Here is a 26,453-nt window from a genome sequence, read left to right as displayed (position 1 = left end):
CTTTTAATGCGGACAGCTATAATAGTTATAATATGTTGCGTTTCGAAGAAATCTTTGAAAGACGCACTTACCTCAAGTGACGCATTTACCTCAGTGGACCTTTTGTAATTTTCTATATGCTTCTGAAATAAAAATCAGTTATTTTTGAGCAACTCGGCCGCTCTTATATATCTGGCGATGGCGATGGCGATGATAAAGGTATATTTACAGACATCGTTTTTTAATCGCTTGAAGGTGCCTTACCTCCTTATCTAAATACGTACGATTAAAACCAAATTTGTGATAAATAAAAAAAGTGTGTTAAATTGTAATCTACGATTGGTTAAGTTGCCCGCCTCAATTTGATATACCTAGTTATCAAATTGAGGCGGGTAACTTAACCAATGAGGAAAATATTGATAATTTTTGTGTAAATAAAGGAGGTACCTAAAACCATAAGATGCTAAGTAGGTACCTACATTTAAAAGAAATTGCATATGTATCTTCATTACCTAGTACTATTACTTACTACTATGTACACACACCTGTAAGTTTTCCCTTTTTTTTTGTACATTGTGTCCATTACTGAGTGCCACCTAGTCCATCCACTGGGCCTTACTGAAAATCAGCGTCGCGGAGTGTGCCATGTGGCTCATACCGTGACACCTAGCTGAGTGAGGACCATTTAGCGCAACCTCTCATTTTGTGTTCTCTTTTGTTAGTTTTTAAGTTTGTTATTGTGCTAATAAATGCTTTTTCTTTCTTTCTTTCTTTCTAAAATAGAGTACCTAATAAGAAAATGTTTTCTATGTACAATTAAGTATTTGTATATTACATATATATATGTAGGTATATCGTTGTCTGAGTAGCCATAACACAAGCCTTCTTGAGCTTAGTCAATTTGTGTAGGAATTTCCTATAAGGTTTATTATTTATTTACCTATTAATGAGACGGGTCTAACGAGCCTCAACTAGGTTCAAAGCTTGCATCGTTTTAAAAAAGAGTCCACGTGGCATCAAACTTGCACGACGTTATACCGTAATTAACACCCAGCCCCAGCCCACCAATAGGACATTCTGATCAACGCATTGCCTCAACTTACGGATGTATTCCCATTCGTTCCGCTCCACGTGACCGCCGTATATGAGACGGGGACATATGGGAATGACTTATATGAAGCGCCTATTCCCATGTAACCCCGGCCCCGGCGACAAATGGGAATACACCAATCAGGTAACTTACAGTGCGTTTTAACTGCAGGAAAAATAGAGCAATATCTTGAACTTAAGTTGAACAACACTTTATTACTCAAACCAAAAGATTATCTAGCACTAATTAACAGGAGTAAGGGATTGCCGGTGTATTATTTTAGCAACGAAAAAAAAATGTAAAACAACAATTATTTTTCATGGTTTAGATTTTTAGACACCGATTAAAGAAAAAAAGGAATAAGGCTAAAAATGTGTCTTAACAAAAGTGTAAGGTCGATATGCGCGAGGCAAAAACACCCAAAAGCATTTTTAAAGGATTTGAACCATCTTATCTAAATTTAAATAACCAAATTCCAAGAAAACGGGCCTATAGAGACCGTTTTTAAGTTCCACGAATCAATCGAACCCGCCTTCGTTTGCAAGTCAAGGTTACGGGGGGCTAGTCTAATTACGGTTTTTAGAAATCTAATCGCTTAGTGTCGTAGGATCGCCATGGAATACCTGTTTGTATGCGATCTTCAAATAAAAATATTTGTTATGGATCGCGTCTCGTCGCACTTAGGATATCCTACGGCAAATTGCAACCCGTCTTTTTACCCGGCGTCTTCTTCTAACTATGTTAATAAAAGAGGGACGCGTCTATCTCGCCGCGAGATACTGTCGCGCCAATGTGCTAGCCCGGCTGCTCTCGATAAGAAACGATAAACAACCAAGATGGTGTTTTATATATTTATTATCTTCTCTTGATTCTTCATCACTCTTAAACATTGCTGCACAAATGTCGTTGAACTTCAATCTTCACTTTTTCAACGATTCCAGGCACAATACCGGGGGGTGCAAAGAGTTGTAACGCGCTATTTTCCCTACTACTTACTCTAAACTAAACTATATAGTGTAGGTAAAAAAGGTCTTGTAAGTTGTAATGCATTATGATATGAGGTTGGGTCTTCAACGGATTGTTATATAATTTTTGACAAACTGCTTCCACTATATTCGGTTTTCTTCTTCCTCCTGGTGGCTGCTGAATGTTGTTGGTAAAAACCTTACGAATTAGGTACTTGAAATAAATACATTTCCAGATTGTTCGCCTAAATATATCTTCTAAAGATAGAATTATTCTGTCTAAGTAAATGTTTTCTATCATAAAAAAATAATGTGTGATCCTATTAGATATCCTTTGTTGACATGTTAATAAATACTTATATTTAATCAATAAAAAGATTGATTGAATAAAAGGGCGTATCTCTATTAAAAATAATGCAAGCCCTATTATTTCGCCGGGTAATTATTAATGATTTAAATTGGCCAAAGTTAATGCTGCAAAAGTATTAATTGTTATGCTGATTTTAGAATACTATCCACGAGGATTCAACAGAACTTCTCAATAATTTATCTACTAAGATACGTCGGTATACCTACAGAATTGGGTTCATATAAGAGACTTGTTTATTTGGCTCCCGGAATTAATCATTTCCGGAACCGGACCGATAGAAGTGTATTACTCTACTACTTACCTACATAGGTACCTTTATTAATTACTTAAAAAATTAAGCAATAATTAGCTAACTTGTTATAGGGATTATGTTAGTCCTATTATAATCAGATGCCGAAAAAAGTAGCCGTGCCTCTTTGTTTTGCTCGACTTGGCGGGGGCACTACTACCGTGCCCCCAGATAGTCCCGTATTTCCTTTTTCAAAATACAAACAGTAGCTAGTTACCTAAATACATGGTACTTAATGAATTTTTCTTACAACAAATTGAAAAAACTTTGACCTCTTCTTCGGAAACAGTTAATTAAACAAGACTTGTAAGAATGTAGGATTTCGATTCGTGTGGACCTTATTTATTTAACTCTGGTTGTACATTTAAGTCGTGTTATTAATAACTACCTACTAAACAAGTATGTTCTAAGGATAGCCAAATCATGTGTTGTGAATGTAAATAATGTATGATTTTTCTCTATTGTTTACAGCGGCGGGAGCTAGCTCAGACATGGGAAGTGAGCACTATTGCCTAAGGTGGAACAATCATCAGAGCAACCTGCTGGGAGTTTTCAGCCAGTTGCTTCACGACGAGAGTCTGGTAGACGTCACGCTCGCCTGCTCCGAGGGTGCCTCCATACGAGCTCACAAGGTGGGTAGGGACTAGGGAAGGGAAGTTCAGAGGGCCTACCGCGAACCACGTTCGACGTGTTGGCTCTCTGTCGCACTTGTAAATTCGTACGTAAGTGTGACAGGGAGGCAACACGTCGAACGTGGTTCGCGGTAGGCCCTCTGTTATACTTTTTTCGCTGGCAGGTTTAGCTCAAATATGGGAAATTGGGAAGTAAGTATTAAATACAGGGAAGTTAGTACCTACCTATGAAGAGCTCGTACTGCTATCGTACATATTCTAGGCTTAGGCGTTTAGAACTTAATGCCAAACATCTATCCGAAATTGTAATAATTTTTGAACAAATGCTAAAAATACTTCTAAAAATGCACAGTACCTACCTACCTACCTATTATTTTTGATCGAACTCATAGATTACTTTGTTTTTGTAAAAATGTGAACCCGCGGGTCCACACAGCCATCTCGGTCACATTTACATTCAGTGAGAGTGAAAGAAGAACCTGAACCCACGGGGCCTTAATTAGGAAAAACTAATTACGTTGTGTACCTATGTCTACTAATTTAATACCTAACCTGTTTGCTTAGGCATTTAATTTATTTTGCATTTTGCATTAGGTCAAGGCATGACATTGGGTGAACGATTGAAATGTACGAGTAAATAGGCACTTACAGGAAACTAGTTTACATGTGATTGTAAACTAGGTATCCTAATTTTTTTCTTACCTACATATACTTTGGACAGGAACTCTTTGTCTCATTTCAAACATAGACAGAGAGAATCATACTATCTTTGTCTTACGCTAGTACTAGCACCTAAAAGAATGGGATGAGTAGGTACCTATGGTCCATCTCTAGTACTTATTAGACCTGGGGCCTTATTCGACATGCCACTTTTGACGTCGCATGTTGAAGTTCATTTGAATCTGAACAATCATGGGTTGTCGAATAGGTAAAGTGTGTCACCTGTCAGTGAATCTCATGTAAACAAATCATTTCATCGCTAGACTTGGTTGTCTATTGGTATGGCCGCCATGTTTGGATTTATGACATTTAAAAGGGGATTCTATGGCATAGAGTAAACTGCATTTCTATTTTCTATAGTTTTTTGATTCCCCTACTCGACGCAAGATGGAGTTAACAGTCAAATTTCGATCTTGGCGTTATAAAAATAAACCGCAAGAACATGACATGCAGTTGCGTTGGTGTAGATCTATCATGAAAACGAATATATGACAATTGTCCAGAATTAAAAAAAACTTGACAATAAACATACAGCAATACATATACCACTAAATGTCAAAAAGAAAACAGATTTAGTATAATTACTAGGTAACAAATTATATATAAAGTTTAAATTTTAAACCAATCGTCGTGGGTCCTAACCCCGGCTCTTAGCAATGAACTTCTTGTAACTTGTGTGAAAAATATCATTTGATATTACACCAATTACTTTATGGTGAAGTAAAATATCATGAGTCATGAGGAAGACGGAGTAGCCAGTAGCCACAATAAGCTATATTTTTGTCCTCTGGGTTAGATGGCAGTGAAATAGGGAGAGATAGTGAAGAATGCGGCAAAATAAGCATTTATTGTGTTGTTAGTAGTTAGTAGACTAGTTTTTTTTTCTAAAAATGAAAATTGACGCAACAGCAAGCTCATAGCCCCCTATGAGCCAGTCTGTTAGGTGCAGGCTTAAGGGCTAATCCCGGGGGAAGCGGAGCGTCGGCGACTAGCTGGTGCATCTGCTTATTAACCTCTTCTCACTTTTACCTCAGGTCCTTTGATTAATAAATTAAGGTAAAATTCGTAAGAACTAGTGCCTGTGTCATATTCTAAATTGGACGCTATGCCTAATTAGTTGTTATAAATTAAATACAATAATTATTTATTTAATTAAATTTATAACAACGCAACGTGATTATTCATGATGAATTTTAATGGCTTATATAAGACAGCGGTCGTATATTGCCTCAGAAATTTGGATTTTGTCAGTTTGAATGAACAGCAAACTGGAGACATTGAGATTAATTTTAAACTTATTATTTTAGGTGTTCGTAAGAAATAAGGTATTGACAGACATTGACGGAAAATCGCGAAAACCCGGCCAGGTGCGTCGGACCACGCAAAACGGAGGAGGATTCCATACTTACTTCTTCTACCATGTATCCATATGCCAAAATAGCAACAAAAAAGCCGAACAAAAATACCGTTTCTTCGCAGCACTAGATTTCAGTCCTTTTTTTAGAAAAGTAATATGTTTAGGTACATAATATATATATATATATATATATATATATATATATATATATATATGTAAGTAATTTTGTTATGTGAAACTTATATGTTGTGTTACGAGACTTACGAGTAGGTAACTTTAAACTTTAACAGCCTAACAGATCCCAATAAGGCCTAGTTTACCCTCTGGGTTGGAAGGTCAGATGGCAGTTGCTTTCGGAAAAACTAGTGCCTACGCCAATCCTTGAGATTAATTGTCAAGCGAACAATAGGTTCTCATAGGAACAATGATCCGTGGCAAAATCGAGATAACGCGAGGAAGAATAACTTTGTCACAAGAATATTTGGCCAAATATAAATCCTTACTCTCGTGTATTTGACCTACCTACTCGTATTGAGTCGTATTTTGCCACCTAGTAGCCTCGAATTGGTTGTTATATGTGGCTTTCCATAAATTAAGGGTCCTTATGCTTCAATAAGGACGTTTTCATGGGGTCCCGTTGTTTCCCATAAAGTTTTAAGTCATAATGTATTGTTTGTCATATTATCATTACTCATAAAACTGAAACCGTTAACATTTCAAGATTTTAGTTAGGTTATCCTATAGATAGGTTAGGTTAGGTTAGATTTGTTTTATGGCAATCCTGAAAAGTGACGCGTTTCTGAACCAAATGAATTATGACTAACGAAAATTCGAGCAAACAATACATTATGGCTTAAAACTATCTGGGAAACAATAGAAACCCCGTTTTCATCTGAAGTTGCAATAGAAATTGAAAAAGCCACATTTTTTCAAGCTTTTACTTAGTTTCATCTGTCCCGTTGGTTGTCTGTCTGTTCCAATGTGGTTCCAATCAAATCATGCAAATTAAATCCCAACAAAAACATAAATGTGAAATGAGAGCCAAGTTCAATATTGAGAATACGTGTCGTTGTTGACTCGCCGACAAAAGAATTGAGATCTATATGGGTGCCAAGTTCTGTGCTGTGTAGAAAATCCTGAAATTATAAAGGATTTGTCTTGGCTAGTTTTTAACAACAAACCAAGTTTTTGAAAAACTAACAGAAAAATATATATTACGGTTGAAAAAAACATATATATTACGGTGGAAAATATTATTAAGGTTGGGAGGTTTAAATTAAAGTCCCAAACGCTTTATAACAAATAAATTTATTAAAAAAATAACCCAAGCGGTGGTCGTGGTAGTGGTCCGTTAAATTTTAAATTAGCCTGTCTGATTTCACTGACGTAGGTGGGTACTCCCCTGACGTGGCAAGGTGGTCGTGCGAGCCCTGTGTTCGGACGCCGGGACGTCTCGGGAAGCGCCGAGGTCAGCTGGTGCGTGAAGCCGGGAAGCCTCTGGAGGGCCTCCTACTCTGCGGTCGGATCAGCAGGTCCCCCCTGCCGCCGTAGTTTTTAAGCCGTCTAATTGCACCCTGGAATGTACATCGTCCAGCTTTATGTCCACGTATTAATTGGCCGCTCGGTATGAACCCCAACGATGACGCTAAGCAAGCAAGGGAGTAGCAAAAAGTAGATGGTGGGTGTTCATAACCAGAACGGAGTTACAGCGGTTAAGTGATATGGCAAGTAGGTACCAAAAGCAGAGTGCAAGATTATGAAATTAAATTACAATAATGGGGATCAACTAAAATGATAAAAATGCAATAAACTAAGCTTGTGAGCTAAGGCTATTAATAATCTGAAGTTAAATAACACGCTGGGCAAAATGTATGAGACGCCATGTTATAACGGTACTTTTACCGTTACGCCGCGACGCGGCGGCTAACAACACTTACTAGATAGGAATTATTTTAAAATACATGATACCGGCAAGGCACAATTATAAGCGTTTTAGCACAATAGAATTTAGCACACTAGATTCTTAAAACTAAGTAACGTTCAACACTTACCCAAACGGGGTGCAGGACGGGTAGAACTAACTAGTACTTAAAATCATTTGCTTATAGAAAATTTTAAAGATTTAGCTACACTTGGCCATTGCCGATTTAAAAAATATTATTTTAATTTGCGCCGGCGCGTGAGAGGACACGGCTCACGGCTCGTGAACGCGGCCGGCAGCGTCCGTCCTTAGAGACGATCGAACGAAGAGTGGGGCGCGGAGTGATGGCCGGTGGTATAAGAAGGGTAAAACTGCTGACATCGCCGTTCGGCGGAAAGTACAGTCGCGCACAGAAATGTTATGTTAATTTCTTAATTTCACATTATTTTAAATAATACTTTTGATTTAGATGCCTATAGTAACGTGCATCGTTACACTATATGCCTATACGTAAAAACTAGCCAAGACAAATCCTTTATAATCTCAGGATTTTCTACACAGCACAGAACTTGGCACCCATATAGATATCAATTCTTTTGTCGGCGAGTTAACAACGACACATATTCTCAATATTGAACTTGGCTCTCATTTCACATTTATGTTTTTGTTGGGATATCATTACTTTTTGTACAGAAATTACTATAGTATTCATCATGAAAGCAGTTTGCCTAAGCTGAAAAGGAGACCCTCGCTAACGCGCGGTTAATTGTCAAAAAGTTTCAGTTTCACATTTTTTCTTTTGTATACGCCTTATAGTCTACTTTCATTCCAAATATCAAGTTTCTAAGTAATTTAGAAGTGGGTTAGGTTTTTGGTCTATAAGTATTTTTTTTTTCCATCGATATATCAATAATTTCCAGTTTTCAGATTTTTCCCTCTATATGCACCTAATAGTCTACCTTGATGCCAAATATCAAGTTTCTAAGTCATCTAGAAGTGGGTTAGGTTTTTGGTCTATAAGTATTAATTATTTTTTTTCCATCGAAATATCAATAATTTCCAGTTTTCACATTTTTCCTTCTATATGCACCTAATAGTCGACTTTGATGCCAAATATCAAGTTTCTAAGTGATCTAGAAGTGGGTTAGGTTTTTGGTCTATAAGTATTAATTATTTTTTTTTCCATCAAAATATCAATCATTTCCAATTTTCACATTTTTCCTTCTATATACACCTAATAGTCTACCTTGATGCCAAATTTCAAGTTTCTAGGTCACCTGGAAGTGGGTTAGGTTTTTGATCTATATGTCAGTCAGTCACAAAAATGCCGGTTTTTAAAGGTTAATTTATCAATAACTGTTTGAGCTATGTTTATGAAATAGTGTATTTTGAACTAGCTAAGGGACTTGAATACATGTGCCAAATTTCATGTGTGTAGGTTAAGTAGGTTTCAAGTTGTGAAGGGGTCAAAAGTAGCTCGAAATGGTTCGTGTAATATTACACACGGTTGCTGCGTCGCCAGTTCCTTTTTCTTTGAACTTGGCTGGACACGCTACCGCGTGTCTAGATTTGACCCACTTCTCGGGTGTTCATGAAGCTGAAAATTTACATAAGTACATAATATGTAATATGGGTGACAATACAATATTTTTATGGTTACCATCGAGCTGATCTGATGGTGATGATACAAACAGTGGTCTTTTAAGTCTTTTTAACTTTGTGATAAAACAACGCAACTTAATTATATTTGAAAATATTTAAAGAAAAATACAGTCAGAAATTAGAAATTTTGTTATCTAACCTCTCTATCACTCTTGCATATTCGAGCGATAAAGAGGCAAATAGCTGAGTTTCGATTTTCGCACTTCCCGATAGGCCCCTTTGTAAACAAACCGCCTTGATGTGTCTATGTCAAATTTTTAATTGTCTGTGAAAACTTGTTAAAAAAAAGTTTAAAACAAAGGCGTAGGCAAAGAGTAGTATAATATGTATATAGCTGGTCAACCAAATCTTGTCAGTAAAAAAAGGCACGAAATTCAAATCTTCCATGGGACGATATCCCTTCGCGCCTACATTTTTCAAAATTGCCGCCTTTGTCTACTGTCAAGATCTGGTTGACCAAGTATACCTATATAGCGCTGGCGGTACACCGAGAAATTCAGTAAAATGCTGCAAATGATGTTAAAGGTATGAAAATCGGTACGATTGATCTGTAGAACATTTGAAAGAATTTGACCCGAAGCACCAACAAATAAAAAGAAAACGAGAGGAGTTATGACGTCATCTTTTTTTGTAAGGAATAAAAAAATATTGTTTAAAAACCTATCGTGTTTGGTATTAAACGAAAGGGCTTTAGGAGCCGATTCCAAACATATATCACATCATTACATTTCAGTATTTTTTTTTTATTATAATATAAATAATTTTCAAAACATACCAATTAAGTTTGGGTTTCTCCAGATACAATACGGCAAATTTTTTTTTGTAAAATATACCTCTAATCTTATACCTAATATCCTCATATCTAACCCTAATAAAGCAATTTTGAAATTATATACATTTAGGTTTTTTTTTTATTTTTCAATTTTACATAGTGTGATCTATGAATCTCTCAATTAAATATTTAAAAAGAAAGCATAAAATTAATATAAAACGGTTTTTTTCAGAAAGTCGCTTATATCTCGGAATCTATAAGTCGTAGTAAAAATTGTCTATGTAATAATTAAGAAAGAATTAACCGAAAAAACTCACCTTTAACGTCCCCCCTTTCCCGAGTTCTCCGCCCCCCACTCATCAGAACTTTTTCTTACTTAAAGCTTAGATATTACCAAAGGAACATGTAATAGTATTTTATGCAACTGTTGTTTAAGAGAGGTCAAAAAAGGCGAGTGGCGTGAGTAACAATAACAACAAACAACAACCGAAAATTGTTAATAAAGACGCCACTAGTATTTTTTGACTCAGTTAAACAACGTTGCATACAATACTTTTTCTACGACCAAGCACTTACTTTGAAATGCAATGAAATAATAATAAAAATGGATGATGATGATTGTTTCATGTCCTAATGTGATAGGTTGTTCAGTGCGTGGGATTCTTAAGGGGAACGAAAATTTTATTATTTTTGCGCTACGACGCACGGTTTAGGAGATACAGCCCTATAAATATTTTTCTTCCTCTTTTTCTTTTTTTTTCTTTTTTTTTTCTTTTTTTGTGTTTTTTAAATCTTACTTAGGGGTTCCTTAAAGGGGAACGAAAATTTGATTATTTTTGCGCTACGACGCACGGTTTAGGAGATACAGCATTATAAAGTTTTTTTTGTTTTTTTTTAATCTCTTTTTTGTGTTTTTTTTTTTAAATATTAATTAGGGTTTCTTACAGAGGAATGAAAATTTTAATATTTTTGCGCTACGACGCACGGTTTAGGAGATACAACCCTATAAAAAAAAATTCTTTTTTTTTTTGTTTTTCGTGTTTTCTAAATATTACTTAGGAGTTTCAAAGGGGAACGAAAATTTGATTATTTTTGTGCTACGACGCACGGTTTAGGAGATACAGCCCTATAAAGATGAAAATAATCGTACCATTAACCAAAACATGTCTATGGTTTACTCATCTGTCAGAAATGACAATTAAAATTAGGTTGGAAACAATGTATTCCATACAATATTTTTTAAATGGTGATTACACGAAGTATCGTAAAAGTGCCAAAAAGATACTGCGTGTATGCACAAATATTTTTTTGGGGAATAGACTAAAGACTTGTGTTGATAACTATAAGTTAGGGGTTTAAAGGTGTGTGCACGACCCTTTAAATGACAAATAAAAGTACGGGAGTAGAAAAAGCAAGTTTCAATACTCTTATTTTACCCGAATGACATTATTACTCGTATTGAGTAATTCGGCAGGGCTATTATTACACTTTGTAAAATTGAAAAATTAAAAAAAAAACCTAAATGTAAATAATTTCAAAATTGCTTTATTAGGGTTAGATATGAGGATATTAGGGATAATTTGAGGTATATTTTACAAAAAAAAATTATGGTATTGTATCTGGAGAAGCCCAAACTTGGTATGTTTTGAAAACTATTTTTATTATAATTTAAACAAAATGACTGAAATGTAACTATGTGATATATTTTTAGCATTGGCTCAGAAAGCCCTTTCGTTTAATACCATACACGATAGGTTTCTAAACATTTTTTTTTATTTCATACAAAAAAACATGACGTCATAACTCCTCTCGTTTTTTTTATTTGTTGGCGCTTCGGGTCAAATTGTTTCAAATGTCCTAAAGATCAATCGTACCGATTTTCAGACCTTTAACACCATTTGCAGCATTTTACTGATTTTCGCGGTGTACCGCCAGCGCTAGAAGTGGGCAGCAAAGAGTAGTATAATATATAGAACAGTCGGCAGTCAACGTTTGTTCCTAATAAATATAACATTGATGAATCAAGGCGGTTTGTTTAAAGAGGGCCTGCCGCGATACCAATTTCGTTATCTGCCACCATTAAATTTCGCTCGTATATGCAAGAGTGATAGAGAGGCAGATAACGAAATTTCCCCCCACCCCCCTTTGGATGGTTCTTGTTTGAGTTATAATGTCACTGTATTGAGGACTCAACCTTTCCATTTTTAAAGTGTTTTTATATCGACATGACACTGGCTACTGTAGTAAATGCCAAAAAAGAAAAAAAAAACGCTGTCATAGTAATCGTCAATCGAAATAAACAACGTACAAATATCCAAGAAAAATTTGCAAAATAGTATATGATAAATATGTAAAACATCATTAATTATCGAATTAAGATTACATACAACTTTGTGTAAAAAAAATTGAGGCAATTATACAGCCCGATTATACGGGTTACATCTTGAAAAAGATGATTATCTTGGAAAGAAGAGTAAATATACATAGGTGAACATAATGGTGAACAAAGGTATAGTCAAATAGGTAGGGACATAATTCAGGGTTTGCTTGTCTGGTCCACGCATGCTGTACCTATCACGACCACGGCACGGCCGTCTCCTGCTAACTTTTCGCTATAATAGTAAAATCATAGGTCTAATACCTATGATTTTAATATTATAGCGAACAATATTTCATGTTCATGATCTCGAATTTAAGACTTTAGCTTAGATTTATGGCGTGCGGCCTAGCGCGCGTTGCCTCTAAGAGGAGCTGTCAAAGCGCTTTATATCTGTATGCTTTTGATGATGCGGATCAGCATTCTTATCCAGCGGGGCAAGCGGGCAGCCTGCAGAAGGGCACCCTACCGCACTTGGTAGGTCACTACACTCACTACCAGGATTTAGGGCTAATAATTTATTTATAAGTTTTTAATACCTTTAAACGAGCAATTCTTGTAAATTTATTTATTTATTTATATGTATATATATTTCGGGGATCTCGGGAACGGCTCTAAACGGATTTAGATGAAATTTGCTATATGGAGGTTTACGGGGGCGCAAAATCGATCTAGCTAGGTTTTATCTCTGGGAAAACGCATTTTTGGGTTATTATATGTTTCCCGAGCAAAACTCGGTCTCCCAGACATTAAGTTTTTAATTTAAGTGTTTTTATCATGTTTCATATTTAAACTTACAGATGTGAATCACCAGCAGAGTTTTTGGAGAGGTGTGGTTTTCTTATTTCCTGTTACCAACCTGAAACACCATACCTACTTAAATATCAGAAAATATTAAAGTGAAGAAAATTAAATAAAGTTAAATGCTTAAAAACTTTAATGTTTTATTAAACAAAACGAAAAAAAATGTGTAAACTGAAATAGATCTAATTTTTTTATTTGTAGTTGAATAACATATATGTATTTAATCTCCTTTAATTAAAAATCATCTCTGAGTAGATACATATTAAACAATAGGTACTTTTAGGTCTTGGTAGTAATGTTAGGTCTTATGACCTACTGTATTTGACTATATTACTTACCAAGACCGAAGCCTGACCTGTCAGTCACCAACTATTTTGATGCTCTTTGTAGGTAGCATCAAAATAGTTGGTGACTGACAAAGTTACCAAGTTACTAAGGTAGTAGGTACCTATATAGTAGGTAGCAGTAGCGCAATATTTAGTCAAAATATTTTGACTAATTTAGATTACTTTTATGCCAAAAAAGTAATACAAGCTATTCATGTTCCACTTAGTAATAAAATACGGACTTTTCTGAATATGTGGTTTACGAAATGTGTTAAGAGCCAACAGGAGTGGTCATTTCTCCATACAAACGTACTCGACTGTTTCCTCCGTGGGTTTTGAAGCTAGAGCAATGATTTTTTTAACACAGATTAATATTGTCAATAACGGTGTCGGACCGTTTTGCTTTTTTTGATATTTTTGTTTTTTAAGGCGCTAGAGCCCTTCAAAAATGGCCAAAATGGCCTAATTGACTATGCCGCAATGAGAGGCGTGGTATTCAAAACTGATATCAATTAGCCAAAAAAGCAAAACGGTCCGACACAGATAATTTCATAATCATTTAGATTTCCAAATTTGGTTACGATTGGTTAAGTTTTGGAGGAGGAAACAGTTAAAAGTAAACAGGAAACAGGAGGTTTCGTACTCGACCTCGATATTTGAGATTTTTACGCAGGATTTTTCACCTTGTCCTTATCGCATTAGTTTTAGGTGCCGCTTCCGTTAGCGAGACGGGTATATTTACCTAAAATATTTAAATCTCAGCTCCAACAGGAGGCTCTTAAGGTACAACTTGTGGTTTATTAACGTGGTTTAGAAATAGGCAGCTTGAGTTGAGAGAGGTGATGAGTAAATTGTTTCATTTTTTTACAATTTTGAGCGTTTATAGGAGAATGTGTGGAGCAAGCATTATTTGACGTGTAGGTGTGGGGTCAACAAAAAGATCGCTTGTCAATAAGGCATTCTTGCTGTTAAAATTCAATTATTAATAGCCTTTATCGACCATCAGCAATGTAGTCCCTTTTTGATTGATGGAAATTGTCACGTAAGTTCCACTACTCGCCGCCGCATCGCCTACAGCGCATTCGTTGGTCTATCGCTCACAAGATGTCATTAATTCATGTAAACTTACGTACTGAAAAAAAAAAGTTTTACTCTTTGCTATAAATTACCCTTTCGCACGTCAAAAACTCCAAGATGGTGCCGAAGGTCATAGAGAACCAAGTCTACCTTTGGAATCATTACTTGTCAAAATTTGACATTAGCAATCCACAGTTAGGTGACAACCAAACCAAACCATTATAAACCTTAAAGTAATAATAAAACAAAGTTGTTTTTTGTTAAATTATTGTTTGTACCAAATGAACTTCAGCACTTGATGAACTTCAAATGAACTTCAGCAGTTGAATTTCAAATGACGCGAAATCTGACAGTTGCACATGTCGAATAGGGGCCCTGTAGCCGTCTAAATTACAGATTTAATTGTTTCTATAAATTTAACTTTAAAATATATTTTTCTCGCTATTCAGGTCGTTCTGTCTGCGTGCTCATCCTACTTCCGTTCGCTTTTCGTGGACCACCCCTCGCGGCACCCCATAGTGATCCTCAAGGACGTGGGTCTGGAGGAGCTGCGGACCCTGGTCGACTTCATGTACAAGGGAGAGGTGAACGTCCAGTATTGCCAACTACCCGCGCTCCTCAAGACTGCTGAGAGTCTTCAGGTATGGTGGTTTGGTTTTATTGTTTTGGTATTGGTTTTGGACCGCAACAAGTTATTGAGCAGATGCTCTAGATGCACTAAGAGATCTAGTTGGGTGCTAAACATTGATATATATATCACAGGACTGGCCTTACGGGCAATAAGAATGGGGCCAGTACAGCGGTGTATATAGTAATAGCATTTTTAGTGCCCGTAAGGCCTGTCCTGAGAATAAAGATACATGTCAATGGTGCTAAAGCATACGATTTTCAAAAAGGAAATGGTGGTAGACCATTAACAAAAGCTAAAGTTACACCTTGGATAGTACAAACAAGTTTCTAATTTGATTTATGATAACATCTTTAGAATCTCCTGCCGTGGCCGCCTTGATGTTCAGTTGTACATATATGAGAGAGATCAATGTCCAGTATCTATTGAAAACTGCGCGATGCTTAGGATTAGAACTGACGAAAGTTTCAATTTAAGTACAATGGTATTAAAACCTGAGTTTAAAACAATCAATCAATAGCTATCGCTGGCAGTATAATACGATAAGCCGCTAGCATGTTTGGTACACTTCTGACAAGTAGGCACACGTCCTGTTTTACTTGTGAGATGTGCGTTTAGATAACTTTATTAAATAACAATATTTATTTAATACTGTGTGTACTGCTGTGTCTAGCTTTCTAGTAGAGTCCGAAGGCTTATCCTATTGTCTATTGTTCAGTAAAACCGCACGTGCTACTTACCTGCAAAAAAGGGTCCTAATTATTCTATTTGGCACCTGAGAGCGGGCTAGTCCAACGCTCAAAAAGCCAGTGTAGGTGCGCTCTCCGATAACGCGCCTTTGTTACGCATCTCGATGACACATTTTAGACCGGTTCTGTAGCGTTCGACCCGCCGGCACTCAGTAACCGAAGTACTGACCACACATATCGTAACAAAATATTTATCCATTAGTTCATTTTGAATCTTATTGCAATTTCCATAGGAGTTGTAATTCAATAACCTGGGTAAAGTGAACGAGCGATTTTTTATGCAGGTGGTTGTGGCACGTGGCACGAGCGGTTTTACTTAACAATAGACAATAGGATTAGCCGTCGGGCTCTATTAGATAGCTACAAACTATACCTACCTATAGGTATTTAGATTAATTTCTGTAATATTTGTATATGATGCGGTGATGCCTCTGGTTGATGTCACTCATGGGGATTTTCGAATAAAGTTTGCCGGTTAACACTAGATTATGTCATTTCAGGTCAAGGGTTTAGCTGAAATGACTACATTAAGTGCAGCTGGTATCGATACAAGAAACGTTCCTGAACCAATGGATGAATGCCAATCCCAGGACACTAAGGAGTGTCAAGAGTCCCACGAGAGACTAGATGGATGCGAGAAGTGGGAGAGAGAAGAAAGGCGTGACGCGAAGGACTTGCGGGATACCCGTGATAGAGAAAACAAGGATCGAGACTCAAGAGAAGCTCATCCAAGAGAAAGTCGTGAGTCGAGGGAATCACATAGAGAGCATAGAGAACAGCGAGACTTAAGAGAACATCGCGACCATCGCGATGTGAGGGAGCATAGAGAGGCGAGAGAGCCTAGGGAACCCCGTGAACCCAGAGAAAACAGAGAACCACGAGAAACTCGCGCCCATCGCGAAGTTCCTCGGGATTTAAGGGACAATAGAGAAATTCGAGAGTCTAAAGAAGAGTCATCACCTCCAAGGATATCGCCATTACTGTCAGTTCGGAGATTTAGAAATGAGAACTCCACGGAACCTCCTATCCCAACGCATCCTCCCCTGCCAAAGGATGAGCCGCCTGACGAGCCAATGCGTCCTTCATCGCCAGAGGACGACGCAGTATCTGTAAGATCAAATGGGGCGCAAAATGAAAACATTGGTAAGTAGTTAAGTACATATAATTGTGTATAAAACATACCTACTATACTTGGTCAACCAGATCTTGACAGTAGAAAAAGGCGGCAAATTTGAAAAATGTAGGCGCGAAGGGATATCGTCCCATAGAAAATTTTAATTTCGCGCTTTTTTTTACTGACAAGATTTGGTTGACCAGCTATAGTTAATTGTTAGAAAGAGCATAATTTATAGGCGTAAATCGGTAATATACAGTATACCTATGTAGTCGGTCAAACCATTTCCGTCAGTAGAAAAAAGCGGCAAATTTTAAATAAATGTAGGCGTGTAGGTTATTGTCCCATAGAAAATTTGAATTTCACGCCTTTTTCTACTGACAAAGTTTGTTTGACAGACTATATGAATGTGATTGAACTTTTTGATAATCTTATATTGTGTTAATAAAACGACTACTTTTGAACGTACTTTCTGCTGTCACTGTGTGCTGTCATACCATCTGTCAGTTCTGTCACTGTCAGTGTCAACTGTCAATCTCAAAATATAATTGTAATCCAAGTCCATCGACTTGAAGCAGTGTTTATTTATTTAATTAACTTTAAAAAGCCTTAATTATATTAAAGAATGTCAGTTCCAGAAAAAAGGCTATTTTGGATTGCAATAATCATCCATTTCTGTAAACAAATCTTGCTTTTTCCGACGTGAACGACATGTAAGACTTTAAATAACATACATACCTACTTAATGAAGTATTTCCTCTATGCCTTATCATTTTTTTTTCATATTTTTCTATTTATTTATTTCGGAATATGAAAACAAAACGACGCAACGATGTTTGTACACTATGCTAAGTTTATATAATTACGTTTCAGGCATAAACATGACTATAAACAGCCACGGCGTGCTGGGGCCCCGGTACTCGCCAGTGGAACAGCGGCTGAGCGTGTTGAACGCGATTTCACACCCTGGTCTACCTCATCCTTCACATGCTTCTTTGCCCAGTCCACGGAATGAGCCAATCGCAGGCCCCTCGGGTCTGCCGCCAGTGCAACAAGTACCTTTGGTAAATAATTCCTCTTTTATTAGTTTGAGTTGTGAAGAATTGCAATTGCTGGCAACTAGGCAAATATATCATTATCATCTTCCTCGTGTTGTCCCGGCATTTTGCCACAGCTCAAAGGACAAAAGGACTCTGGAGACATTAACAACTTGGTTGAATCCACATAATTGAATAACATAACTTGGTTGAATAATATGTTTATTTTGAAATGATGGGATTGTTTTGCAAAGATTTTACCCTTGTGAATTATGTCAGCCATGTTGATGAATTATTTATCACTATGAAACTTCAAGATCATAATAGTAATAAATTAAATATTTAAGCTATCAGTGTTCCTATAATTACATGTAGTTTTGTTAACAATTCCAGTCTCTGAAGAAGGAAGTCGACTGGGACCGGAGTAATGAAGACAAAGGTGGCGAGTCATCCACAGACTATCGAATACAGCATGAATCTGTGAGTATTCAGTACATTATATTTGTGTTTTACTCGGGCAAAGGGGACCTTAGTAAGGTAGGTGATTCAAATTTAAAATCTTTGATAAATATGTAAATCCCTGTCACACTAAGGTCTCCACCTATTTGAAACTATTTTATATATATGTCACCGTAAAATTGTAGTCTCGTCAGTTTATAATCTCGCTAGTAAAATTATAAACTGACAGTAGGGAGATTATAAACTAATCTAACCTACGTTAGATTGTAAACTAACGGGTTCACAATCTTACTGTGTCATAAACATATTTATTAACCTTTTGAACACTATTTGTATTCCAATAAACAGTACATTAATGCATAACAGGTACCTACGCTCCAATAACTAAGAGATAACCTGAAAATAAAATATATGCAAAATCAAACCAGGATAATAAAATTATGTTTACCAAATGTCAACCATTGATTATCCAAGCATTGATAATGTAATGTAACTTTAAATCTGAGTGATTTACTAGTACCTAAAGCTGATTTAGATATTTACTACAAAATCAATATCTTATTTAATAGTTGGTGTAACTTTTAGCTGTGTATGTTTTTATTTTCTTTGAAGTCATGTCATTCATAGTCAAGTTAAGTAGCATTTGTTAAATACATGACTTTTAAAGGCACCAGGCGATGTGAGTATCGTTCATATAGTTAATATTGTGTGTATTTATTAAATTATCACATGTTCACATTATTGCGAGCAATGTCGCAAATTTGTCCGATCTCTGATTATAACTATTTATCAATTATCTTATAAAAACATAAAATAAGTACCAAGATTATAATTATTATTTAGTAAATGAATGCAATATTGGATAAGAACTACTTGCATGGTGCCTTTGGGATGCAATGTCATGTTTTTAATGAATATTTTACATTTACTCGTATGCTTATGAACAAGACTGAGTGATGATTCCCAGACATTTACTTTTTAAATTTTATTTTATTATAGTTAAATGTAAATAAGTTTGGTGTTGGTACTGTTGGTTCTGTGTAACTTGTTTACTTTAAGTTCCATTGGAGTTCAAAAGGTTAAAAAGATAATATTTGGCTGAAGTCCCTTTAATTTGGAGGCTGAAATATTTTCTTTTCAAATGATGATTATGTACCATGTTGTTGTAGACTAGATATTTTATTTTAAAGTTATCACAATAATGCTTGTAGTTTTCAATGTGTCAGGACCATAGAATTGTATTGGTGAATATAAATAATATACCTACATATACTAATAATGTATATACTTGACTAGAAAATGTTGATCAATGTGAATTATCTTTTTCAATAAGGTTTAAAAATGGTTAGTTGACAATGTCGAGGAATGTATATCTGCCTTTTTCATGCACTATTTTCCTGTATACATACATTTATAAAAACAGGAGATCGCACTTCCTTGCATTTTGTTCTTGTTTAAGATTCTTTGTTAATTGAATATCTGATAAAACAAGCAAAACAAAAGAAATATTGTGATAACTTTTTATGTGTGTACTCTATGTGCATTGTGCATGTGTATATATTACTAAATAACTTTTCACGTATCTATTTCATAATTGATATACTTATTTCCCTGTATATGTGCCGCATACTACATTTCATAAACATACTTGCGCGTTTAGGCTAGAAAATCAATTAATTGTCAACGGAGTCGTTAAATATTACGGAGCTGATGACTGCCAAATGCGAACTATGGCTGTTAGATTTTTACGAATTGAACAATTCTAAAAAATGTAGGTACCTAATTGCCGTAATGGCTGAGAAAAAGCATAAACATAGGTATGTATATTAATAAAATTTATTCAAAAACAAATTGTCAGTTCAATAATAATCTGTAACAACCAACATACCCGCCAGAGTTTGATTTAAAGAAAAATATCTTCTAAATTTAATTAACATCTTTGGCGCCCTGTGGTGCTTTGTATAACAATATCGAGGTATTATACCTAAAAACCTAGTCTCTGCACCCCTTTTAGATCAATCTGTGCTATGGGCAATTTATTTATCTATTTGAACTATTTCTCGATACAAAATTGAGCAAATGGCGGTCTTAATGCCTTAAGGTATCTACTACTTGCCTACCATTGACAATTCCATGGCTTACACCCCATTCAATTTCAAATTAATAATTTGTATTACTCAAAGTTGTTATTACTTAAATGGTTGTTAGAATCAATTTAAAGTTATCATCAAAATGAATTGGCCAGAAATATTTTAACAATAATATTTGAAATGGTCAAATGTATTTTAAGGGGCCCACTGATGGACAGTCCGCCGGACGATATCGGCCTGTCAGTTAAACGCAAAAGGTGACAGCTCCGAACAACTGACAAACAGATATCGTACGGCCGACTACTCATTAGCGGGCCCCTTAAAAAAGGTAAGGTCTCGTAGCTTTTTAACAGCTTTTCTTTTATGTAACGAATATATTGTGCGTAGTGCTGTGCTATTTGTACATTTTATTGAAAATAAGAAACTTAACCTCACAACTCATTGCCAAAGCAGGCACTTACCTTTAGCGAATAATCTGTAAAATTCGTTACGTGAAAGTGCTGCGGTTATCGCTCGGCCTTACCCTTTTCTTTTGCCTAGATGTATATTTCCGTCCCTTCCACATTTCATATTTCTATAATTATAATCTAACTAAGCCGTCGTTACGTAGCTTCGATTCACATTACTAATAAAACTATTGACAGTTGGTCTTCCAATGATATACCTTGCCCAATCATTATGCAGTGTAGTTATTGGTGTTTTAAGTTGTGTGGACGTTGATTTCGAATTCAATGCATGCTTTTTTGATATGCTGCGCTATTTTGAACATCGAGTACTATGCCTTGCTGTCAAGAAGTTGACCTTCATATTGTTGGCCATCATTTTTATATCCATTCATTTTGTTTGATATGTATTTTGGGCAGATGTATATTTTAACTTTGGCCATATACATGCATTTGTTTGAGTTCGATTCGGTGATTCAGTGAGCGCGTTGCTAACCAACAAGGCATAACGCGTCGCGGCTCCCGCGTCACTCCTGCACTTTTATTGGGCAAAAATGAGCGTCAACTTCTTAGATAGACGATTAAAAATTAACCGAGACTGCATTACCATTTAGACAGTAGTGGTAGCGACATTGCACACATTTTGGTCTGTGGACAAAATAGCAGACGAGAAAAGAAGTTGATGTTCTTTTTTGTGGTTGCAGGAGTACGAAGGGTCCGCTAGGGTGCGAATTGAGGAGGGGGACAGAGGGTACCCGTGCATACACTGCGGCGCGGCATTTCCCCACCAGAGCAAACTAACGAGGCACATACTGACCACGCACACACTCGACACTCTGAAGTATCGGGACGCTATACTTGGGCGGCCGCTGGGGTTGCCGATGCTGGGCCAGTTCGCGGACCCGCCTTACATGTCCATGCCTACTGAAGAGTCGCCTATAGATCTGGACATCGGCCCGGTGGAGCCTGGGAACGTGGTGTTGTGCAAGTTCTGTGGCAAGAGTTTCCCGGATGTTTCGTCGTTAATAGCCCACCTACCGGTGCACACGGGCGACCGACCGTTCAAATGTGAATTTTGCGGAAAAGCGTTCAAGCTGAGGCATCATATGAAGGACCATTGTAGAGTACATACTGGTAAGTTGCTTACAAGTTTCTAAAGAATCTATATGTTCATATATATTGAACGTTTTGAGCGTCTGGGCGTCGCACGTTAATCATGCTCTCTGACGCCACAAAGCATACGACACTAAAATGTAATATTCTAGCTTTAATCAAATCCGATACAAAACAAAGGAAGTACAGGAGCTCAGAACCAAGCAGTAGTACATTAATTGAATATATAAAAACATAGTTGTATAGTTATTTATCTAGTTAGGCCAGGTTTTACAGGTCATCCATAATTTGGGCGTCTGGGGCAACATGATTTGACGTCTTATGCGCTCAAAACATTTAAGTATCGCATGGTTAATTTTTCAAATCTTAATTACAGGTGAAAGGCCATTTCGGTGTGTTTTGTGCGGGAAAACCTTCTCTCGGTCGACTATCTTGAAGGCGCACGAGAAAACCCACTATCCAAAGTACGCGCGAAAATTCCTGTCGCCTAGTCCTGTGGATACCGAGGAGGAAAGCCCACACCAATGAGTATGGGATGGCTCTAGTGTACAATTGATGCGCGAGTGTATATTAACCAATAATATACACTATTATTGGACATAGTCAATGAGCGAGCAGTGGTAGAATTGAACAAATGGAGGACAATATGTTGTAATTTATTAAGAATGTGATTAAGCGCCGCAACTGTGATCTGAACGATATGAATAATATTTGATATTTCACTAATAGATAATTGTCACACAAAAGTGGTTACTTCACCGTTTTCTTATTGAAGATGAGCGTTTATTTTTCTCATTTCGTATGCTTATGTTTTATAAGCGTTTGGAACGTTAGGTGCTTTCTTTACGCTTTAGGTAATATTGAAATCTCATCGTAGGATGAGTCTTGTAGACGGCATAGCCAAAGTTAGCTAGTGAAGTAAAACTTCTTTTTTTAATATTATTTGTTTTATATTTCAAAGATCAGTTTCATATGGAGAATGCGCTCATTATTCAGCTTCTTACTTTGAGAAAGTTCCTTAAATGAGCTCTCATGTTTGGTTGCCATTTCAAAGCTTTTTTAGTAACTACTAAACGAGGACTGTAAAATAATTGATTTAGAGCTGACGTAACCTTTAGAGACTTGCATTATTAAATTTATTATAAGTAGTTCATCTCTCAGAGTTAATTTGATAAACCAAATTAAAGATTGATAATGAGTGCTTTAATTATTATTATTAGAGACCATAGAACAATTGCACTCAATAAAATATAGTTTGTAATGATTAAAAATTAGGGATATGAGATTTTTACTAATTTTATGTCTTTCGAAGTAAATGACGCACGCTCCCCTGAGGTAATTCAAAAGCAATATTACGACATATAAAATGTACATAACATATAGTTTGATAATATCGGATTTATAGGAAATTTATTAGAAAGTAAAAATAATGCTTCAGTAGCTCCGTATTTGGTGACTTGGGGAGGGTTGTGGATGTGTGATCCTGGGAATCAAAGCTTTAAACGCTGTTTCTGTTCTGTCCGAATATAGTCCATGCCTCTTCATCCCAACGGTTCACTCTCTCGGAAGCACCGTTATGTTCTGCTTCCGCGAATTATATTGGCTACCACACGTGTCATGTTGAGATGCAAGAGGCATAGCCTGAATATATTAATATATATCAAATTTTCTATCTATTTTCATACTGCAGAACCATATTGTTTTATTGTACAGAGAGTTTCAAATGCTTTATTACTTAAATATAGTAAAAGTTGAATCGTTGATAATTCGCTTAGTTAAATATTAGAGCAGCAGGGCCAGTTTACGTTTATTACAATTACAATATACAGTACAATTTTTAAAATCTGTTATTACGAAGCATTTGAAACTTGTCTCACAACCACTGTGTTCAATAAATTCAACAGAGTCAAATACAGGGATATTTTATGGATTATAACATTCATTTTGTTTTTGACTACTGACTCAGTAGCCTGATGGTTTGCCGGAGTCTGTACAGAAGTTTATCAACCACAAACAATAATTATACGTAACTATTATTTAACCAATGATTTTTGAACTAAAGCTTTGATTTGGTACTGATTGGAAAGTTGGCTCAGTTTAGCCGTAAGTTTTCTTGATAATATTTTACCTTTTTGTTCTTTATTGCTTACGGTACTCCCTTGTTCATGCAGTTTTATTTATTTAAATTAAGATCTAATATCACTATTGTAAAAAAAACGAATACATAATAGATATTAAACTAGTCGATAGATAAATACATACCCTTATAATGATTTTTCAAAATCTATGTGACCTAAGTACATGGGGACATATCATCATTTTAACTATCAAAATCAAAGTGTTTTTGCACTTTTCTTAACATACGTAACTTGTTTAATTTTTGTATTGTTGGACTAGTAGTATAAAATATATAAAATATCAGATTCTGTTTAAATGTAGGCGTTAAACACCTATTTACGTGTATAAGAGGATTAGTAGCTGTTTATTTCGAAAAATATCAAATGAAAGTATTATAGTTAATTAGGAAAAGAACTGTGATATATAAAAAAGTAAGGACACCATCTGGGAGTTAAAATTTCGATCTCAGAATGTGATTTGAGCCGTTTTCGCGTTTTGGACCTTAATGGTTGATGTGATTTTAAAAGGATATTTTGTGATTAAATCTATGGTTTTAGTAACTCGTCTTTTAATTTCTTACTTATGGAGATTTATGAGATAAAATTAAGTATCTAAATTTAGGTTTAGGCCTCTTCAAAACTATCTTTATTATAATGATCATTTTAAAATTTATAATAATATGCTAAATTAACTTATAGAGAAAACAAATATTATTGAAAAACACGACCCTTACGTGTCTTTCCTATAAATATTTCTTTATTAGGCGTTTTGTAATAAAGGACTTAAGTGCTGCACAGTACCTAAACGCCTAACATTCCGAAATTATTCCAGTGTGGGCAAAAATATTATTTTTATGCAAATGCCACCGATATTTCGTAGTTGTACTTATAATGTATTTGTTAAGTATACTGTCTTAAATATATTATCAATGTCCTTATTTCTTTATGTTTGGGAGTACCGTTCGCAAATATTTATGCTTGTTTGATTCAATGGAATGTAAAGATACTAAAGATATTCTAATTGTATTGAAATTATGATGTGGTAGTGTTATAGGAGCTCTTCCAAATGCACGTGGTAAGGTTAATTAGGTATAGATTGCGCAGTAATTGTCTACGACACTTTGTTTAATGGTTTGGTAAAATGTAAATGTGATTGTGCGCGTCTACATTTAGGATCACTTATAAATAACTTTGAGTACATTCCACTTATATTTACTGTATGGTAACTTTTCAAGTTTGATTTCAGAGTATTTGTCGTTTGTGTTTAGTTGGCGCAGTCAGTAGGGATGTCCCATCATTTTACAAATGAAATCATACGAACTTAGTCTCTGTTAAAAATTGAGATGTCTCTAAAATATAGTATTTTTACATACTATGATAAGAATGTCGTAGACGCGCCACCATACTACATCAGACTTACATTACAAAAAAAATATGTGCGATTTGCAAACATGAAACGACAAATTACCGTTAATTAATTATTTCTTGTAAACATGACTAGTTCAATATCATGTGTTCAAAAGAGCAGTTTGGATTTTATGGAGTCATTTAAAAGTAATTTCCCTTTATCTAAATTATTAGTGAATTTGCCACGCCATGGAGGCGGAAAACCTAAATTCAAAGTTGGTATTTAAATGTATGAAGTGTAAATGCATTTTAGAAATAGATTGGTAGATGCGCTACTTCCCGGAGCTAGAATGGTCTAAAATGTCTCAATGGCAAGAAAATGAAGAAAAAAAAATACACGAGAATGTTGCTATTTGAAAAGCTGCACTCTTTTTATTTTTTGGAGTCTAACGTTACCAAACTTTATAGTAATATGAAAACCTTGATTCATGTTCCTCTTCTTATTTTAAGAAAGATTGAATATTTACAATTTACATAAATAAATAATAGCAATAATATCAGTAATAATGAAGCGAATTATCAAATTTGTACGAGTTTTTATCGAAATAGTTTAATAATAGAACAGAATACAGTTGAAAGGCTATTTTGTTTCCTAACTTTCAGAGGTACTATTTATTAATAATCAATTAATATTTATGAATGATAATATTAATAGAATTATATCTTTATGTATTGACGTTGTAAATAGGCAGTGTGATGAATGTTGTTAGTCAATTGTAACATACATAACGAGAACAATAGATTCTACGACCCCCAAGTGCAGTTATTCAAATTTTAACATTAACCTAATGTTGCCACGCCCTGCGATCACTCACGCCGTTAGCACAACTACATTTAATATACATATAGCATATGTATGTATATATGGTTACTTAGACGTTTTTCTTAAGTATTTACAGTGCATGATAACTAAAACACTAGCACGATCTCTTGTTTTCAAAATTAGATTTAATGT

The 26,453-nt window shown here is 35.6% G+C and overlaps 2 protein-coding genes across 5 annotated transcripts in view; both read left to right on the top strand.

The window, feature by feature from the left end:
* The window catches only part of LOC134649432 (serine protease nudel), a 246,051-nt gene that overhangs the window by 27,990 nt on the left and 191,608 nt on the right, over nt 1–26,453 (top strand). The window lies entirely within an intron of this gene.
* Nucleotides 1–26,453, top strand: part of LOC134649433 (zinc finger and BTB domain-containing protein 14-like) — a 55,682-nt gene that overhangs the window by 26,502 nt on the left and 2,727 nt on the right. For 2 of the 3 annotated variants that reach the window (XM_063504181.1, XM_063504182.1), the window contains exons 2-6: nt 3,165–3,325; nt 14,791–14,982; nt 16,219–16,861; nt 17,706–17,896; nt 18,263–18,349. In XM_063504181.1, coding sequence (XP_063360251.1) covers nt 3,185–3,325; nt 14,791–14,982; nt 16,219–16,861; nt 17,706–17,896; nt 18,263–18,349 — 1,254 coding nt within the window. In that variant the 5' untranslated portion in view covers nt 3,165–3,184. Of the gene's footprint in view, nt 1–3,164; nt 3,326–14,790; nt 14,983–16,218; nt 16,862–17,705; nt 17,897–18,262; nt 18,350–21,565; nt 21,996–22,350; nt 25,461–26,453 lie in introns of those variants that run through there. The other variant, XM_063504183.1, reaches the window with a different exon arrangement.

Source organism: Cydia amplana, chromosome 7 (assembly GCF_948474715.1).
Source record: "Cydia amplana chromosome 7, ilCydAmpl1.1, whole genome shotgun sequence".
Taxonomy (NCBI): Eukaryota; Metazoa; Arthropoda; class Insecta; order Lepidoptera; family Tortricidae; genus Cydia; species Cydia amplana.
The sequence above is the reverse complement of the archived record's forward strand: the minus strand, read 5'-3'. Positions and strand labels throughout refer to the sequence as shown.